Raw genomic sequence first — 21505 nt, 5'->3', positions numbered from 1 at the left:
CTACTCTTAATTTCAGCTTCTTACTTTCTTAATTCCTTAGTTCTCTCATCTTCTGTATTTCTTTCCATACATTTATGGTTAAAATAGACCATAAGCATCATAAATAATAGGAAAAAATCAAATCATTTGAAGTGAGCACTCAAGAAATATAAGGTGTCAAATAAATGGAGAAAAATGAAACCTACCAATTCAGTTGAACGAAGTAGTCATTTCTATTTCCTCAATTATACTGTCTTTGAATGTTTGGGAATGATCAATGTCATAAAAATGGGGTGTTATTATTTTTATATATGTTTTTAAATTTTCACGTTTTCTGAAAATGTAGTGCCCACTAACAACACATTTATTTTAAGAGTGCATTGCAGTGATAATAACCTAAACATGCATTCCAGTTTGTTACAGCTCTTTCGGTAGATGATGTGTTTACAACATATTGAATGGCTGCCTTATTCTTACTTTAGCCTATATCCTTATTAGAAGTTTTAAAAGACTCTGAGAGCCAAAACGTTTTTCATATGCACCCAACAAATTCCTTTAGCAGCAAACTCCTGCTGATCTATTATCAGAGTGTTTAAATCTTTATCTCAATTAATGTGATCGCTTCATATATTTTGCTGCAGCCATACTGATATTTTGGATTGAGAAGTGATTGCACCAAACCTCTTAGGATATTATCTGATAAGTTCCTTATTCCTCAGGAGATCTGGTGCCACAGATTTCCTGAAACAGTGACAGATTTGAATACTACTAGAGAATGAACTTTTTATAAAACTCAGAAGCATTTTAGACTTTAGGGAAACACTTAACTCTTATTAAGATACTGAGTAGAAATCAGGGAAATTTGGTTACCTTTAAGCTAAATCTATATTTCTTAGAGTTCTTCCTTTTTTTTTTTTCAGGGGTGGGGTGAGGTGGACAGAGTAAACTAATTCCTTAAATAGAATCCATGTTCTTTGCCCTATCTTTCATTAATGTATGGAGAAATATTGTTAAGCAAAGGCCAAATAATCAGGCTTTGGTTAATGAACATTTACTTCATAGAAAACTTCTATTCTCAGAAATGCTGCTAGTTCTTTTGATATTTAACAGGTGTGATGGGGGAATATGAACCAAAGATTGAAGTGCGTTTTCCTGAAACAATACAAGCTGCAAAGGATTCATCTGTAAAACTGGAATGCTTTGCCCTTGGAAAGTAAGGTTTTTTTTGTTTTTTGTTTTTTTTTTCCTGGTTGCTTTAATTTTTATTTTCTTTTCTTTTTCCTTTCTTTTTTTTTTTTTTTTGTCTTTTTGATATTCAAACATTGCTCTAAGGTCAATTACAAAATAGATTTCAAATGCTGGATGAAAGTGGAGCTTTTGGATTGGAATTTAAACAAATATGTCTAATACTCTGAAAATGATTGGGACTGCAATTCTCCCCTAAATGTGCTGATATTTCCTCTGGTTTGAGCATAATGAGATCTGTTTGGGCAGGACATTGGAAGGGAATAATTGCTCTTCTAATAAGTTAGTGGGCAAGTCACTGAACCTTTGATATATCCTTCACTCCATTTCATACTGCATCCAGAAATACAAAGTGCCTCCTTGCTTAATTCATCAGCAGTTCTTGTAAACGAAAAACTTGCAGAGCTCATTTCCAAAATAAGACTAATTAAAGGCCATTACTCATAGTGGATTAATAGAATTGTGCCAAATGAGCCCTGCGAAGTGGAGATATTTGGTTTTATTTAGATAAACCAGAAACAGGTTTCACTAGCTTTTAAGCCAACCAAACACCTGCCTATTTTTACATGGAACACCAAGCCTATCTCTGTGCCTTTGTTGGCATTAGAATTTCATTTGTATTCCTTTAAACAGCAGTATCTAAGAACAGAAATGGATAGGTCAACTAAATCTACACATCTTACACATGCATATGAATTGCCTGGTATATGGTTGACTTCTGTTTCATCAGGTCTGGGATGAGATCTGATTTCTCCATTTCTATCAAACTCCCAGTTAATACTGATTCTTCTGGTCTAACGTGCACATAGACCCTCACTATGAGCTTTAAGGACTTATCTCTAAATGCAAAGAGTCTATTCTAATGTGGGCATCAAATTTATAAATAGTGATTTACGCTCCAAACTTTAAAAACAACCTAATATCCCCAGTCTTGTTATACTAAATATATTAAGCAACACAAATAATGCTAGCTACTAATTTTTTTGGTTCCTTTCTATGTCTAAAGTTTTATGGATATTTAAATTAAATTTTTAAGTTATTCATTTCTCAGGGATTTAAGGGGCTATATTTTATTTTTTATAGCACTGGTTCCATAGTATTTGTCAAATACATAATTATCCATTGAATAAATGACTCTTAAAAAACTGACAGCATTTAAATCAGTTTTTATTTGTTTGCCTGTCTTTTAAGATATGAACTTTTCACCATTTTTAAGCTTTCTCAGAAATTAGTTTACTAAAATACATCAAATGTTTGTCAGCAGAACACTTGAGAATTAGATGATTGAATTAATAAAAGAAACCCATGAACGATTATAACTGAAAAGAATGTTAATAGCTTATTCTGTCATACTTGGCATCAGAAAATATGGATTGGAATACTAAATATGCTTACACAATAAAATAACTGAACATTTTTGGGCACATTCTCAAGAATCTGAAGCGAATAACTTTCCTTTGTAAGAATCTATAAACAAATATTTATTAAATGATGTTATCTACCTAATCTTCATAATCTTTCAGGTTGCACCATATTTTTATTATATTTGATAAAACAGTCATGCATTGGATAGTTAACCTATTCAATTTCATGCTTCTGTTAAGAAATGAAGGGCAATTCAAACCTAGGTCCAACCAAATCCATATCCTGTGCCTAAGACATTTTGACTAAATAGTAAGATAACTTCCCTTGCAATCAGTGGAGGCAGTTTCAATTCCCAATGTCCTCAAGCGTTGGCTGACCTTCAGCAAAAGTGCTACTTAACCTCTATGAATTTCCATATTATTACCCAAAATGAGTTATAACCTCATTTATTTGTTGTGAAGATTAGGATGGGTAGTACATATAAAACCATCGAGGGCAGGACTTGGCATTTATGCAATTAATTATTTTTCAGGACCCAAAATGCATTTGCCATTCTATAACCAGGGTTTGAGTCACTGAAGATGGTTAAACTAGAAAGAAGTATTTCAGAGAGTTTGCTGAGGTCTCCTTTTCCCCCAGGCCACTCCCCTTCTGTGTGTCTAAGTACTGCAGGCAATAGAAGAGAGAAAACAACCATCAGGATTAGTCTGGAGTATGAAAGAGGAGCAGATGAGGAGGGGATTTGTTTGGCCAGTATAAATCTTTAAATTGCTCACACATCAGCTTTCTTAATTTTATTTGCTTCTGCACTTTGTTTTTTAAAATTCAGACCTACAGAAAAGTTCAAAGAGTAATACATGGACCATCATATGTTCTTCATCCAGATTCACCAACGGTAAACCTTTGCCTCCTCCCACACCCAAACACAGAACTACTAAAATAGTAAGTGGGTGATAGGTATTAACTTCACTTATTTTCGGGGACATACTTATTTCATTCAAAATATTGCTGAAGATCTACACTCACTTTTCAGCCCACCTTACTGTGAAATTGAGTGGTGGAAGAAAGGAAGAAGGTATAGTCATGGAATTTTGAACCTCCCACTTAGAGCTCAGCATTTGCATTCACTATTTTGATTCTGTCATGGGTCCATGCTATAAGAATTCATAGGAAGTATGTGGAGGAATTTGTTTAATAATCATATCAGGACAATTGAGCCCTAATACTATCTAAGGTAATATGTTGGGAATTTTTAGATGGAGTACTATAGAAATAAATTCAACAATCTTACACATTTAAGAATCAATCTAATGGTGAATATTACTAGATGAAAGCAATCATCACATTAAAAATTGACAACAAATAAAAGTGCACAAGGGAAAATTTGTTATTAACTGAAAAATATATGAGAAAACCTAAACTTCTTAATAAAATGTGAATAGCAGGATTTGATCCAGAAAAACTCGAGTTGGAAAAACTATGAATAAAATCTCTCAAAATGGAAAATTTGCATGTGCAAAAAAACCTTGATTGCTAATTCTTATGTTCATTGTAAAGTTTTTACAGAATAGTACTTTTAACATGAAAAAATTAAAGAAGAATTGGGAATTTTTTTTAGAATTATTTGATGGCACTTTATAGAAAAATTGGTGATAAAATAATTTGTTTTGATGAAGGAGAATCCATAAAATTTTATATGAGAAAATTAATCAATGCTGTGATTATGCTGATTAAGTTTTGTGATTAATGTGGAATTAAAATATGTTGGGATCAAAATGGAAAGTCCAGAGGGTAGTTCAGTGATAGGATTCTTGCCTGCCATGCAGGTTTGATTCCTGACCCATGCACTCCAAAACAAAAATAATTCAACAAATGGTGCTACGATAATTGTATGTTCACATGGAAAAGAAAGAAATGTGACCCCACCACACAGCATGCAAAAATAAAATAAATACAAAGTCCAAAGCAGCCACTGTGTCAAAGTGATGGTGTTAAAATGTACTTTCAAGAAAGCTGCAATTTCTGTATGTTTAATAGATACAGATATCTAGCTAGGATATAGCGATTGATGATGTGGGACAGTGGTTATCAAGATTAAAAGTACAATAGAATGACCAGGAGTGTTTTTAAAAACACTGATTGCTATCTCCATGGCCCTAAAGTTTCTGACCCAGTCAGTCTGGGTGGGACATGAAAACTTATATAACTAACAAGTTCCCAAATGATGCCATGGTTTGGGGAACATGTTTAAGAACCAATAACAAGGAGTGCCTGCAGTTTAAAGCACTGAAGATTAATTGCATTTAAGTCCCAGATTTTCTAGTTGCCTGTCATTTTGCCTAAAAAACTCACTCAATCCTTCTGAGATTCAATTTCTTCACATAAAAAATGAGGATGCCAGCATTTGATGTACACATGTTACCCATTTCTCAAGGAGAGAAATTTCTCATTTCTTCAAATGGCCAAAATCCATGTGAAAATTATTTGTATACTTTGGAAAGCATTGACCAAATGGGAGCTATGGCTAAAAAGTTTTTTATATGCTTCCCAATAGTTTTCAGAAAACAAATTGCATTGTAGTTCAAACATTGCAAGCATTATGAAAATGCTTTTTAGTCTATTATACATTTTGACATTCGCCAAAAAGTATAACATCTTTTCTAAATTTATAAAAATAAACATGAAACACCACATTTCTAAGAAATAATTCTATCATAGGCATAGTTTACAGTCAGAAAATAGCTTCATTTTTTTTTTCTTTTTAAATTATAAACCTGTATTTTTAAGCTCATTGTCAAGTGTTTACAAACTCTTGAATAATAATCATAAATAATATTCTATGAGATTTCTTCATAAAAATATTGCTTAACATTAATTTTTAGTTGTTTTTTTTCCAAAATGGGACTGATTTGCCCTGATCTATCAAAACCCCCTTGATTACCTTATGACATGGTGCACCTCTGTAAGATATTCTATATACTCAAATCTGAAAAAAGCTAATTAATTAAGGGAAGGATGGAAGCAAATTATTTGTCTGATTTACAATTGTTTTAAACAATATTGCTAACAAACCAATACTAACCAATCACTCACTAATATTTACACCACAAATGTATACATTCATTAAAATAGGGTGGATGGTTAGATTGATAGAGGAATGAGATAGATAGATGATAGATAGATAGATAGATAGATAGATAGATAGATAGATAGATAGATAGATAGATAGATAGATATAGATAGATAGGAAGGAAGGAAGGAAGGAAATAGGTGAGTAGGTGATAGGACAGAAAAAAATTTTAAAAGAAAGACAGTCTTGAATACTTGGGTCTTACTACATTTTTCATTATCAGGATCTAAGATAGTTCTGGAATATTGATTGATTTTCCTAGAATGCTTGTATAATGTACTACATATACATATTCACACATGTGTAAGGTATAGTTATACACATTTATGTCACATGAAAACTGGACGGTTTATTAGTCATTCATATTTCCATAGAGGATTTGTATACATTCAAATACAGATTGGAAGGAATATTGTACACTCATGTTTTTTTTACCTAAATTGACTTTAACCTAAACTTCATGCCATTCAGTTAATATTTTGGTATAAAGTACAAAATAATTTTCTTTTAATTATCTTATTTATATGGGCATTTTATTTTAAATATTACATATCTTCTAATTTCCCTGTTGATGTCTCCTTTGTCCCTTGAATTATTTATAAGTGAGTTGTTTAATTTCCAAATATTGGAGGATTATCCAGATATTATTTTGTTGTTGATATTTCATTTAGTTCTCTTATGGTCAGATAATATATTCACTGGAATATTTTAATCATTTAAAATTTTTTGTGGTTTCTTCCCCCTCAACATACGCTTGTTGATGAATGCTCAATATACACTTGAAAAGAATGTATATTCCTCTGTTTGGGGTTTTAATATTCCATGAATAGTCATCAGTGCAACTTGTTTTCTATGGCTATTTCAGCCTTCTAAATCCTTATTGATCATCAATCTAATTAAGCTATCAGTTACTTAGAAGGGACTGTTAAAATTTCAACTATAATAGTTTATTTCTCTTTCCTGATCTGTATACACACTTAAGATTTTTGTGTTCTTTTTGATGAATCAACCTTTTATTGCTAAGAAATATCCTTTTCTAGCCCTAGTGATATTCCTTATCTTGAAGTCATTTTATAACATATAAGACCACTACAATTTTCCTAAAATTATTGTTTGCCTGATATATTTTCCATATGTTCACATTCTAGCTGTTTTTTTCTATTTAAATTTTATTTCTTGTTAGATAGCATATGTTGACATGCTTTTTAAGCTAGCAATCTATCACCATGTAATGAGACTATGTATTGCAATTATCAGTATGGTTGGATTTAAATCTATAATCCTGCTATTTGATTTCTAATTGTTCCAACTCTTATTTTTTTTCCTTTTTATGTTTCCCTGACTTCCTTTGGATTAAATGAATATTTGTTGGTATTTTATATTGCTTCTTTCATTGTTTTTATTTCAATGTAACTTTTGTTATTTTGCTTTGCTTTGTTTGTCTTGGTCTGAAGTTAATAATACACATTTTTTAATTATCACAATATAATTTCAAATAATATTAGAACATCTCACATATAAGGAAAGAATAATATATTATTTTTCTTTAAATAGTTACCTTTTAAAGATATTTGAAAATGAGAAAACATTTTATATTTGCCCACATATTTACGTTCTTTTACTCTTCATTTGTGAGGATTACAGTTTTCATCTGCTATCATCTTTCTTCAATGCAAAGAATATCTTTTAACATTTTAGTGTGTATCTGCTGATAATTAGAACCATTTTTTAAAGACTAGTTTTATTGTTTGTAGAATTTTAGGCTGATTGGCTTTTTCCCCCCTTTTCATCATTTATTCTTCTTTTTGTCATTCCATTGTCTTCTGACTTTCATTGCTTTGGATAAGAAGCCTGTAAACATTTGCCACTTGTACATAATATTCCTTTTTAATCTAAATGCTTTTAAACATTTCTCTTTTTTTACTGATTATTGGCATTTTGATTATAATATGGTTTTCTGTGTTTTTCTAGGTTGCAGTTTGTTGGTCTTTTAGGATCTGTGAGTTTTTATTTTATCAAATTTAGAATACTTGGAGTCATTATTACCTTTAAATATTTTCTTGCCCCTTTTACTTTTGTTCTGGGATTCTGTCTACACGTACATTAGAAAAATTTATATTGTCTCATAGGATATAGAAACATTGTTCATTTCCTTCAGTCTTTTATTTTCTATCTGTGCTTCAGTCCATATAATTTCTCTTAATATGTATTTAATGTCACTGATCTTTTATTCTACTGTGACTAATCTCTTAATAACATCTATTGATCTTTTTTATTTCAAATATTGTGTTTTTCAGGTCCCCATTTGGATCTGTTTGGGTATCTACTTTTTATGTCCTCCATATATTCGTATTTTTTCTTTATTTATCAGTATCTACTTCTACATGTATCTCCCATCCCCATTGATCTATCTACCTACCCATCTATTATCTATATTGAATTTCTTGTGTGTTAATTGTATTAGCTCTCTCATTTATGGGTCTCTTTCTCCTGGCTGCTTTTTCTCCTAGTCAGTGTTCTCTCTCTCTCTTTTTTCTTTTTAGCATATCTAAGAATTTTATGTTGGATATAGACATAATGAATGTTATGTTGCTGACTGTTGGATTGTGGTGTATTTATTTATTTCAAAAGTGTTTAACTTTATTCAAGAAAAGCAATTAATTTATCATGAATCAGCTTAATTTCCCTGTGGCTTAAGTATGTTTTCCAATGACTAATATAAAGTGGACTTTAGTGTAAGATTATTTTACTACTAAGATGTGTCTCCTACTTGGTGTATTGGAACTTGAATGTCTTCCACATCTATTTGAACTCTGGAAATTTTTGTTTGCACAGTCTCATGTGATATCTCTATACAAAGCTCTGAAACACTTTCTTTTCGTACTGTTGCCCTGTGTGAAACACTGAAGTTTCAGCCACCTCGATCCCCCCAAAATATGTTCTTCTCAGCTCAGTGAAATAGTCATATTTTATGTCTTCTCCTTTCCCTGCTCCCTTTTCTACAAAGTGCCTCTATATAGAAAGCCAAGGCTACAAAATACTTGAATGATTTATTCTGCTTCTTTCAGGGGCACAGTTTTATACTGCCCATTCTTAAATTTCTGGAACCAGTTTATTCCACCATATATCTTTCCAGATTTCTAATTGTTTCCAGAAGTAGAGTAAGTCCAGTCCCAGTTACTCCAACTGGCCAGAAACCAGTTATTATTTTAATGCTGATTTTGAGAGAAACACAGCAAGGCTTAGAGTAATTAAGTGACTTGACTAATACGTTGCAGATATGTGATTCAAATCTACATCTCTTGGATTCTGACTTCAAAACTCATATTCATTATCATTTATTGTTTACATTAAGTTGATTTTTTAATGTAAGACTTAATTCCCTATATGAAAATTCAGTTTGATCCCCAAGTTTATAAATATATTCTTAAAGAGAAGCCTGAAAAAAATTCAGCAAAATGTTAACAATTATTTTATCTTGGCCATGGGATTATGGATATATTTCTTATTTAGATAATCTGTGTTAACTAATATCTCAGAAACCAGGAAGTTTTAATTTAATATATTAAACATATAAAATTATCAAAAGATAACTTTTTAAAAATTCATGCTGTGTGTTAATGAGAAGAAATAAGGGTTTTCAAAAATTCATGAGGTTTTGATGGGGAGCAAGTACCTCACTGTTATGTATGTGATAATGGCCAAGCCCACTGTTTCTAAAATTCTGGGGTAGATGATTAAGGAAAGTCCATAAAGCATGGTGACAGTCACAGAAATCCACCTAAGAGAATGCATATTAGATAGGCATGGTGCATAGAAGATTTGGTCTAAGAAAGGCTGGCTTAAAAATCTTTCAAAACACTGAGGAAGGTGTTTACTTACAGAATCGAATAATCTTAAACCACTACAGGCTCATATGAGTATAGCATAATTAAGACAGAGTTTCAGATACCTGCTTGAACTTTAATTGCTATGACTTTTGGGATATGTACTCACTTTCTATATTGGGGTTTCAGAAATGACATGATTGCAGATTTCAAATCTCAGCTTTGTCTCATTTGTTTAACATGGCAGATTCTTGATTATGTAAGCAGCAAATTAATTGTATTGTGAAATAACCTGAGAAGGTTGGTGTATAGGTGCTATGCAAATGCAGAATGATTGACTGATGAATCTGTGTGTCTTCTTTTAAGATGATAAGGGCCCTTGCTCTTAGTGAAAAACTTCAACTAATGGCCACCATAAGTCTATTCTATTGCTCTTGTAAACAACCAAGCATATTTTCCTTTTTTTTTTAATCTTAATTTAGTAACTTTGCTGTCAATGCTATCGAACGTAAATAAGATTAGTAGCAGCACTGAGTGTTCCTTTGTGTTCTGGAGCCTTCATGCAGAGGACTTATATTTATTTATACATGTATATCTTATTTATTCTTTCTAATTTATGAAGCAAAATATATCCAGCTTGACTATTAATGTCAAACAATAAATTTGAAGTCTCACTGTGAGGCTGTTATGTATTCCAAAACATTCAGATGACAGAACAGCTATTTCTTATGTTTGCTTTTCTTTTTACACATGTGGACATCATTACAGATTGTACTGCAGAAAGGTTTCTCAGGCAACTCAGAGAATGACCATAGTATTTTAAAATTAAGCTAACTATTAGTTGACAGTCAGGTTTTAAAAATTTTTAATTATTATTTTTAATTAAAGAGTTTGTAGGTTTACAGAAAAGGCATGTGAAAAATATAACGTCCTATATACCCCTCTGTTGTTGGCACTTAGCATTATTGTGGTACCTTTGTTACAGTTGATGAAAAAAGATTAAAATATTACTGTTAGCTATAGTCCAGAGTTTATACTAGATGTATTTTCCCATAAACTACCTTATCATTAACATCTTATAAATGATAATGTACACTTGTTTTAATTCATGAAAGAACATTCTTAGACTTGTACTATTAACTCCAGTCCATCAACTAAAACAGGGTACACTGTGTTATACAGTCCCATGTTTTATCATATAAATTTCATTCTAGTTTCATGTATGACCCAGAACTTCCTCTTTTAACCACATTAGTGTGCACAATTAGCACTGATAAGTATAGTCATAATAACGTGCTACCATCACCACCATCCATTCCCAAACCTTCACAATGAAATTACATAGAAATTCTGTACAAATTAATCATCAACTCCTTGTTCTCTACCCTAACCTGTCCCCTGGTAACCAATATTCTGTATTCTAACTCTATGGGTTTGCTTTTTTATAATTAGTTCATATGGGTGAGATCATGCAATATTTGTCCTTTTTTGTATCTGATGTGTTTCACTCAACATAATGTCCTCAAGGTTCGTTCATGTTATCACATGCATCAGAACTTCATTCCTTCTTACAGTTGAATGAAATTCCCTATTATATATATATATATATATATATATATATATATATATATATATATATATATATATATATATATATACCACATTTTGTTTATCCATTCATCAGTTGATGTACACTTGGGTTGCTTCCATCCTTTGACAATTTTGAATGATGCTACTATGAACATTGGTGTGCAAATGTTTGTTTGAGTCCTTGCTTTCAGTTCTTTTGGGTATATACCTAGCAGCAGGACTGCCAGATCATATAGCAGTTCTATACTTAGCTTCCTAAGGAGTCACTAAACTGTCTTTCATGGCAGCTGCACCATTTTATATACCCACCAGCAGTGGATGAGTGTTCCTATTTCTACACATCTACTCCAACACTGGTAGTTTTATGTTTTTAAATAGTGGCCATTCTAGTAAGTTTGAAATGATATCTCATTTTGGTATTGATTTGCATTTCCCTAATAGCTAGTGATGTTGACCATCTTTTCATGTGCTTTCCAGCCATTTGTGTTTCTTCATTGGAAAAATGTCTATTCAAGTTTTTGCCCATTCTTTAAAATTGGGTGGTTTGTCTTTTTATTGTTGAGTTGTAGGATTTCTTTATATATTCTGGATATGTGGTTTCCAAATACTTCCAAATATTTTCAAATATTTTCTCCCATTGTGTAAGATGCTTTTTGAGCTTCTTGACAAAGTCCCCTTTGAAAGATTTTGAATTTGAGGAGGTCCCATTTATCTTTATTTTTTCATTGCTTGTATTTTGGGTATAAAGTCTAAGAAACCATTGTCTACCATGAGATCTTGAAGATGCTTTTCTACATTGTCTTCTGGGAGTTTTATGGTCCTAATTCTTTTACTTGGGTCTTTGATACATTTTGAGTTAATTTTTATGTAAGGTGTGAGATTAAGGGTCCTTTCATTCTTTTACATGTGAATATCCAGTTCTCCCAGAACTATTTGTTGAAGTTGAGTGGTCTTGGCAGCCTTGTGGAATATGAATTGGCACTAGTGACCTCTAATATTGACCTCTGAATTTGATTCCATTAGTCAATATATCTATACTTTTACCAGTATCATGCTGTTTTGTCCACTGCAACTTTGTAATATCCCTTAAAGAAATGAAGTGACCTGCAACTGTGTTTTTCATTTTCAAGATGTTTTTAGCTATTTGGCAACCCTTACACTTCCAAATAAATTTGGTCATTTTCTTTTCCATTTCTGCAAAGTAGGTGTTGGAATTTTGGGGGGATTACATTGAATCTGCAAATCAATTTGGGTAGAATAGGCATTTTAATAATATTCAGTCTTCATTCCATAAGCATAGAATTCCCTTCCATTTATTTATGCCTTCTTTGATTTCTTTTAGCAATATTTTGCAGTTTTCTAAGTACAAGTTCTTTACATCCTTAGTTAAATTTATTACTAAATATTTGATTCTTTTAGTTGCTGTTGTAAATGGAATTTCATTCTTGATTTCCTCCTTAAATGATCATTACTATATAATAATATATTATATATAGAAACACTACTGAGTTTTTTACATGTTGCTCTTCTATCCCACCAGTTTGCTGAACCTGTTTATTAGTTCTAGTACCCTTGTTTTAGCTTTTCATGACTTTCTACTCATAGGATCATGTCATTTGCAAATGATGAGAGTTTTATTCTTACTTTATGATTTGGGTGCCTTTTATTTCTTTTTTGTGCCTGATCGCTCTAGTTAAAACTTTTTGACACAGTGTTGAATAACAGTAGTGATGGTGCCATCCTTGTGTTGTTCCCAATCTTAGAGGGAAAGATATCAGTGTCTTTCATAATGAGTACAGTGTTAGCTGTAGATTTTTCATATATGCCTTTTATCATATTGAGAAAATTTCCTTCTATTCTTTATCTCTCCAAGTATTTTTGTGTCGAGAAAGGATGTTGAATTTTATCAAATACCCTTTTCTATATCAATCAAGATGATTATGTGATTTTTCCCCTTTGCTTTTTTAATGTTCTCTAGTACATTAATTGGTTTTCTATTGTTGAACCAGCCTTGCATACCTGGGATAAAACCCACTTGATCACGGTGTATTATTCTTTTTATCTGCTGCTCGATTAGATTTGCAAGTATTGTGTTGAAAATATTTACATTTATATTCATTAGGGAAATTGGTCTGTAATTTCTTTTCATGTAGTAACTTTACCTGGCGTTGATTAGGGTGATGTTGGCTTCATTGAATTAGTTAGATAGTGTTCCTTCCCTTCAATTTTTTGGAAGAGTTTGAGCAGGATTGATATTAATTTTTCTTTGAATGCTTGGTAGTATTCACCTGAGAAGCCTGCTGTTCCTGGGATTTAATTTGTTGGGAGGTTTTTGATGGATGATTCAATCTTTAGTAATTGCTCTGTTGAGGTCTTCTATTCTTCCTGAGTTAGTGTAGGTTGTTCGTATGTTTCTAGGAATTTGTCCATTTCATCTAAATTGTCTAATTTGTTGGCATACAGTTGTTTACAATATACTCTTATGATTCTTTTTATTTCTGTGGGTCAGAAGTAAAGTCCCCCCATTCATTTTTTTTTAAGTTTATTTTGCATCTTCTATCTTTCTTTTAATTTTTAGTCTAGCTAAGGGTTTTTCAATTTTTTGATAGTCAAAGAAACAAGGTTGGACTTTATTGATCCTCTCTTTTTTTATTCTTTTAATTTCATTTGTTTTTGTTCTATTCTTTATTATTTCTTTCCATCTGCTTGCTTTGGAATTAGTTTGCTGTTCTTTTTGTTGTTGTTGTTGTTCTTTCAGGTATTTAGTTTAGTCTTTTATTTTAGCTCTTTCTTTTTGTCTTTAATGTAGGCATTTAGTTCTACTATAAGTTTCCCTCTCAGCACTGACTTTACTGAAACCCATGAGTTTGTATATCTTGTGTTCTCATTTTCATTCTCCTCTAGATATTTACTGATTTCTCTTGCAGTTTCTTCTTCGACCCAGTGATTGTTTGAGTATGTTGTTTAAATTCTGTGTATTTGTGACTTTTCCAGTTCTCTGCTGTGATGGTTAGGTTCTGGTGTCAACTTGGCCAGATGATGATCTATTCTGTTTCTGTGGACTTAAATCATCAGTATGTGAAATTCTTCTATGGCTGATTACATTTGCAGTCAGCTAAGGGGATTGCCTTCCACAATGAGCAACGTTCAATTTAATTAACTGGAGGTTTAAAAGACAGAGATCAGAAAAGAGCTCAGCAGTTCAGCATACCTCATCTCAGGATTTGCAGCTTAGCTAAGTATTTGGATACACAGAAAGGAATTGCCCTGGAGAAGGCTGTTGGAACCCAGAAGCCGTGAAAGAAGGCCAGTGGACATCACCATGTACTTTTCCACGTAACAGAGAACCTCAGATGAAAGTTAGCTACCTTTGCTCTGAAGAACTATAAATTTTTAATGTAATAAATCTCCTTATTAAAAATTGAGACATCTTTGGTATGCTGCATTCTGATGTTTAGCAAACTAAAACATCTGCCTTTTACTGATTTTCATCTTCATTATGTTGAGAGAAATTGCTCTGGGTAGTTTCAATCTTTTTAAATTCATTTAGACTTCTTTTGTGACCCAGCATCTGGTCTATCCTGGAGAATGATTCATGAGCACTTGAGAAGAATGTATATCCTGCTGTTTTGGGGTGCAATGTTCTGTATATGTCTCTGAGATCTAGTTCATTTATCATATCATTCAAGCTCTCTGTTTTCTTACTGATCTTCTGTCTAGGTATATCTATTTATGAGAATGGTATATTGATGCCTCTGCCTATTATTGTGCAGGTGTCTATTTCTCCCTTCAGTGTTGCCAGTGTTTGTCTTATGTATTTTGGGGTACTCTCGTTTTTTGCATAAATATTTATGATTGCTATGTCTTTTATATCTTTATATAAATATATATATATTTCTTCTTCATGTCTTTTAGCAGTTTCACATTTACAGTCTATTTTGTCTGAATAGTATACGTACCCCAGCTCTTTTTTGGTTCCTGTTTGCATTGAATATCTTTTTCCCAACTTTTCACTTTCAACCCGTGTTCTTGGATCTAATGAGTCTCTCATAGACAGCATTTAGATGGGTCATACTCTTTTTTAATCAATTCTGCCAGTCCATATCTGTTGATTGGAGAGTTTAATCCATTAACATTCAATGTAATTACTGCAAATACCATACTTTCTTCAACCATCTTATCCTTTGGTTTTATATTCAATATCTTGTTTTTATTTCTTTTTGCCCTCTTGGTTGTCCTTAGTGATGGTCCTCATATGTACACTCCTCTCCAAAGCTTCTCTCCTATCTTTGCTTTTCAGTCTGCAGAAATCCCTTTATCTTTGTAGGGTAATAGGGCAAGTCTCTTGTTGACAAACTCTCTCAGTTTCTGTTTATTTGTTAAGATTTTAAACTGTCCCTCATTTTTTGAAAGACAGTTTTGGCAATTATGAGTTCTTGACTGTCCATGTTTCTCTTTCAGGGTCTTAAATATATCATACCATTGCCTTCTCACCTCCATAGTCTTTGATGAGAAATCAGTGCTAGTTTTATTGAATATCCCTTGTATGAGATGAATTACTTGTCTCTCACTGCTTTCAGACTTTTCTTTATCTTTGGCATTTGACATTCTGATTAGTGTGTGTCTCAGAGGAGGTCTATTAGGATTTAATCTGTTTGCAGTATATTGTGCTTCTTGGATATGTATACTGACGTCTTTCATAAGAATTGGGAAATTTTCAGCTGTTATTTTCTCAAATATTCTTTCTGCCCTTTTTCCATTCTCTTTTACTTCTGGGACACCCATGACATGTATGTTTGTGTGCTTCATGATATCATTCAATTCCCTAAGACCCTGCTTAACTTTTTTCATACTTTATCTGTTATTCTGTCTGTCATATTTCAATTGTCTTTGCTTTTAATTCACTGATACTTTCTTATATCTATTCAAATTTGCTATTGGATGCCTCTAGTATTTTTGATCTCTTCTATTGTGACTTTCATCCTCATGATTTCTGTTATTTTTCTATTTATATTTTCAAATTCTTCTTTATGCTTACACAATGCCTTCTTAATATTCTTTCCCTCTTTAGCAATATTTTCCTTCATGTCCTTGTGAAATTTATTTAGAAGATCTGTTTGAATTTCTTTGAAAAGTTCCAAATTCTGCATCTCCTCTGAAATTTTAATTTGTTCCTTTGACTTGACCATGTGTTCCCATTTCTTAATATGGCTTGTAATATTTTGCTCATATCAAGATGAACAGATGACTAGATGAGTTTAATTTGAAGGTCAGTTTCTCTCTCTTACCTAAACTTTTATTGTTGATTGGGTTTGAATTAAATCTCTTCTTTTAATTCTTGGTTCCACTCCATTCTACCCCTTTAGAGTTCTACTGCTCAGATATTTTTTAGTTCTTCTTTACTTGATTCTTGCCTTGAGTGTGCAGTTCAATTTCTTAAATTTTACTATTTGTACAATTGTTTCACCCCCAGGGAAGGCTTCCTATCTTTTTTTCCTTCTCTAGGAATCTTGACCTGTTCTGTCTGTTTTTGTTTTGCCTCTATGATTTTATTTTTAACTCTCCTTTCATTGGGTCTACCTGCTTTTGCCTGGAGGGAAAATTTTGGGATGTAAATTACCCCAGAGATGATTTCCCCAAGTTAGTATTTCCCAGCCAAACAGGGCTAGGGATCCATGAAGGGGAATGCAGACCAGTTCGAAAGAGTCCTGAGGAGAGGGTCAAGGACAATGCCAGTGACTCTCTGAAACTATGCTTTTCTGGCCTGTGGAGCAGATGGTGTTTCTGCTGTTTTGAAATGATGTATGTACCCTAGAAAAGCCATGATTTAGTCCTAATCCCAGTTTGTAAAGGCAGCCTTTTCTTCTATTGTATGTTTGAAACTGTAATCAGATCATCTCCCTAGAGATGTGATTTGACCCAGAGTGGTTGTTAAACTGGATTAGGTAGAGGCATGTCTCCACCCATTTGGGTGGGTCTTGATTAGTTTCTGAAGTCCTATAAAAGAGGAAACATTTTGGAGAATGAGAGAATCAGAGAGAGCAGAGCAGACCGACACAGCCACAAGAAGCAGAGTCCACCAGCCAGCGATCTTTGGAGATGAAGAAGGAACATGCCTCCTGGGGAGCTTCATGAAACAGGAAGAAGAAACTTGCAGATGACGCCATGCTCACCACGTGCCTTTCCAGACGAGAGGAACCCTGACTGTGTTCGCCATGTGCCCTTTCACTTGAGAAAGAAACCCTGAACTTCATCGGCCTCCTTGAACCAAGGTATCTTTCCCTGGATGCCTTTGGTTGGGCATTTCTATAGACTTGTTTTAATTGGGACATTTTGTCAGCCTTAGAACTATAAACTAGCAACTTATTACATTCCCCTTTTAAAAAGCCACTCTGTGTCTCATATTTTGCATTCTGGCAGCTACTAAACTAGAACAGTGTTCTTCAGCAAACTTTTATCTGAAGACTTAAGGGAGACTTGCATCTCTGAATGTCCACTGATTTCACCCCTGTTGGTGGGTGGGTTTGAAACAATGGCTGTCATTCTCTCTCCAGCATACACTGAAACCATGGCTTAAAGCTGGGACTCAGCAATCCCAATTTGCCAGTCAAAAGCCAAGACCAGTACAAACCCCACCCTGCCCCTGTTCTTGGGATAAGGGCTTCCATGTCCCTCTTCATCTGCAGTTGGCAGCCAGGAACCAAACTGAGGTTTGTAGTCTGAAAAATGGGGATGGGTGTCGATGGCCACCAATGAGCACTTTGCTCAGAATTTTGTTGCAGTGTCTCAGCATCTTTGTCTGCTCTTCCCTGGATGCTGTAAAATGCTCCCCTGACCTCCAGAGCCCCAGAATAGTTGCTTCAGAAGGTCTATGCCTTCTCCTAGCTGTCTTTAGAGGAGAAGTGAGTGCTGTTGCTCCCTACTCTGCCCTCTTCCCCGAAGTCAACAATTGGTTTTTAAAAATACCTTTAGCAACTGTGTGTGTTTTTTTAAATTATTCAGGTATCTAAATTTGTGTAATAAGTAGTCTGGCTTTTTATATCCTCACTGAATAAAATGACTAGGGAACAGAATCTCTTATTTGCTCCATTTGCCCCAAAATATATCATCAGTCCTAATCTTTAGGTTCCTACTAACTGATTTGCATTTCATCATTGTATAATATTACTTGGCATAAAATAATATGACTGAATCTATTGAATAGCTCTCTGTTGACTAGGGGACTGGAAAATCTGCAACCAGCCTTTCAAAAATTGAAATTTTCGAATAAAAATAAATAATTTTCGCAAAATGGTACATTTACCATTTCAGGTTTTCTGTGTCTAATCTTTCTAAGGATTACTGATGTCCTTCCACTCAATTATTTGGCAAATTGAGCACAAATTGTTTATTAACATTGCAAATAAGTACTGAACATCTTGTCTGGGTGTTAATTCCTTTTAATAATAAAATAATTTTTTTAGTTAGTCTGCTAGCCAGGAGTTATTCCCTATGATAGGCTGTGAGAAAATGAAGATTATATAAAGGCCCTCAGGAGTTTGTAAGCCAGTGAATATGGGATTGATGTAACAATGCATGATCACACATTTCTCTTGGGATCTGCACTTTCCTTCAAGACTTTCAATGAACAAAGATTCAAGGATCCTCACTCTGGAAATTTTAATGATTATCTTTTTCTCAGACTGCTCTTTGTTAAATTGAGATTGGTGATGGTCACTCTCAATTCCTTTGATACAGCTCATTTTAGGTTATAATTTAAAAAGTCTTTGTATCTCAGAAATGGGAGATTCTTCCTTCCTTTTCCTTCTTTAACAAATACTTTTTTTTATTAATAGACTTTATTTTAAGAACTTTTTAGAACAGAAAAATTGGATAGCTCATTTGGAAAATTCCGATAGGATTCTTGCACACAGTTTCCCTTATTATTAACATCTCCCATTAGGAAAGTACTTTTTTGCAGTTAATGAACCAATATTGATACATTATTATTAACTAAAGTATACACTTTATTCAGATTTCCTTAGTGTTAACCTCTTACCATTTTTCTCTTCTAGCTAGAGTAACGCACTACATTTGTCATGTCCTCTTGGCTGTGACAGTTTTTCAGACTCTCCTTGTTTAGATGACCTTGACAGTTTTGAGGAGTACTGGTAAGCTTTATTGTAGGCTGCTCCTCTATTGAATGATGATTTCTTCATTGTTATATGTGGTTATAAGTCTGGGGAGGAAGATCATAGGGTAATTTTTATTACAGCACATCAAGAGTACAACTAAACAATTTACGATTGCTGATGATAGCCTTGATCAAGCTGGCTGAAGTAGTGTCTGTCAGGTTTCTCCACTGTAAATGTGCTCTTTTTCCTCTCCTTTCCACACTATAATCTTAGGAAGGAAGTCACTATACTTAGCGAATCCACACTTAAGGCATGGAGAATTATGCTTCATCTCTTTGAGGGTGCAATATCTACATGAATCATTTGGAGATTTGTCTATTTTCTCTATTTCTTAATATAGTCAAACATTAACTTATAGCAGTGTGGACCCATGGATATTTATTTTATGTCTTGGGTTGTAATCCAATACTGCTTTATTTACTTTGCTCTCAAATTTTTCACCTTTGCCATTGAGAGCATTTTCAATTGACTTGTGACCTTCGGCACACCCTCATCACTGTGTGTGTGTGTGTGGAGGGGCATTTCCTTATTTTCTGATTCTACACGATCCAAGATCATCCTGTATATATCTTGCTCTAATTTTGGAATCAGTTATTTCTTCAAGGAGTCCTTGTTCTTTTTTTCCCTTTTTAGAGGATTGTATTAGAAACCAGTATCTGGCCTGTTAGTGAGCTCTTTGCTACTGGGGTATCATTTATTTTATGCCCTCTCAGCTGGCAGAGCAAAGAAATATGTATATTCTAGTCCATGTATATACTTCTATCTGTAAATATTTCTATATGCAACCATCTATAGTATGTTAAGTTATGCAGAATTTCTTACTGACATCTACACCATGATCCATTATCATATGGATCATTCCAGCCTCCTCCTCTTGCTAATCAGTAAATTTCTCCTCCAACAGTGAACAGCCTGGCTACCGCCATCCATTCACGTAACTATTCAGTTCCATTATACTTACGTGCATTTTCTTTTGCCCTTTACAGATACCAATCATTCCCCCCTCTCTGCCCCCACTGCTTCAGTGAGGTTGTTTTATACATTTGTGATAGAGCTGGATTCTCTCCTCACAGTTTGCATTCTTTTCTGGGATCCTCGGCCTCCTAAATGATTTTTCTTAATTGTCATGCTCTTTTTGTGATATAAAGTTCTGTAGGTTCTGACAAAGACATATTTCATCCACCATCACAGTATAATACAGAATAGTCTAAAAACCCCATGTTTCACTTTATTTCTCTCTTCTTCCCTACAAACCTCTGGCGATCACCCTTAATAATTCTGTCTTTTCCAGAATGTCACGTAATTGGATTAATATGTGTGTAGTCTTTTCAGACTGCTTTCTTTCACATAGCCATTGTTTTTACGTTATTCCATATCTTTTTTCCTTTTTAAATATTTCATTTAATTTTAATTGTAACAAAATATATATAACAACAAATTATTTTAATTATTTAAGTGGACAATTCTTTGACTTTACTCATATCACTAATACTGTGTAAATTTCTCTAGACCATTTTTATCACCAAAAACCAAAACTCATACTCATTTATCAATAATTCCCCATTTCCCCTTCCTTCAGTCTTGGTAGCCACTATTCTGCTTCCTGTATCTATGAATTTGCTTATTTTGAGTATTTCATATAAGAGAAATTGTACAATGTTTGTCCTTTTGTGCCTGGCCTATTTCACTCCATGTCTTTTTTTTTTAACCCTGCATGGTCAGGCACTGGGAAATCACTCTGCATCTTTTTATGACTTGATGATCTATTTTTTCTGCCACTGAATAATATTTCCTCATGTGAATGTGCCACACTTTGCTCATGCAGTCATCTAATGAAATACATCTTAATTGCTTTCTGCTTGGGGCAATTATGAAAAAGCTGCTTTAAACATACATATGAAGGTGTTTGTGTGGACATAAGATTTCAAATTAATTGGGTACATGCCCAGGATAATCATTGCTGTGTCATAGGACTGTACCATTTGCATTCCCACAAACAATGTAAAGGAGTAAATCTCTTACTCTGCACCCTTAACAGCATTTGGTATTGTCAGGTTTTGTTTTTGTTTTCTTTTGGGAGTGTTAACTATTCTAATTGGTGTTTAGTGTCATTATTTTAATGGGCAATGAGAAATGATGCTGAGCATCCTTTCATATGAGCATTTGCCCTTTGTATATATTTTTTTTTGGCAAAG

The 21505-nt window shown here is 33.4% G+C and overlaps 1 protein-coding gene across 3 annotated transcripts in view; it reads left to right on the top strand.

Annotated features, from left to right (window-relative positions):
• The window catches only part of CNTN6 (contactin 6), a 386131-nt gene that overhangs the window by 258571 nt on the left and 106055 nt on the right, over window positions 1–21505 (top strand). For all 3 annotated transcript variants that reach the window (XM_077128663.1, XM_077128662.1, XM_077128664.1), the window contains one exon: window positions 1090–1192. In XM_077128663.1, the coding sequence (XP_076984778.1) occupies window positions 1090–1192 (103 nt within the window). The remainder of the gene's footprint in view (window positions 1–1089; window positions 1193–21505) is intronic.

The sequence above is a fragment of the Tamandua tetradactyla genome, chromosome 15, assembly GCF_023851605.1.
Source record: "Tamandua tetradactyla isolate mTamTet1 chromosome 15, mTamTet1.pri, whole genome shotgun sequence".
Taxonomy (NCBI): Eukaryota; Metazoa; Chordata; class Mammalia; order Pilosa; family Myrmecophagidae; genus Tamandua; species Tamandua tetradactyla.
This window is presented reverse-complemented; position numbering and strand designations above follow the sequence as displayed.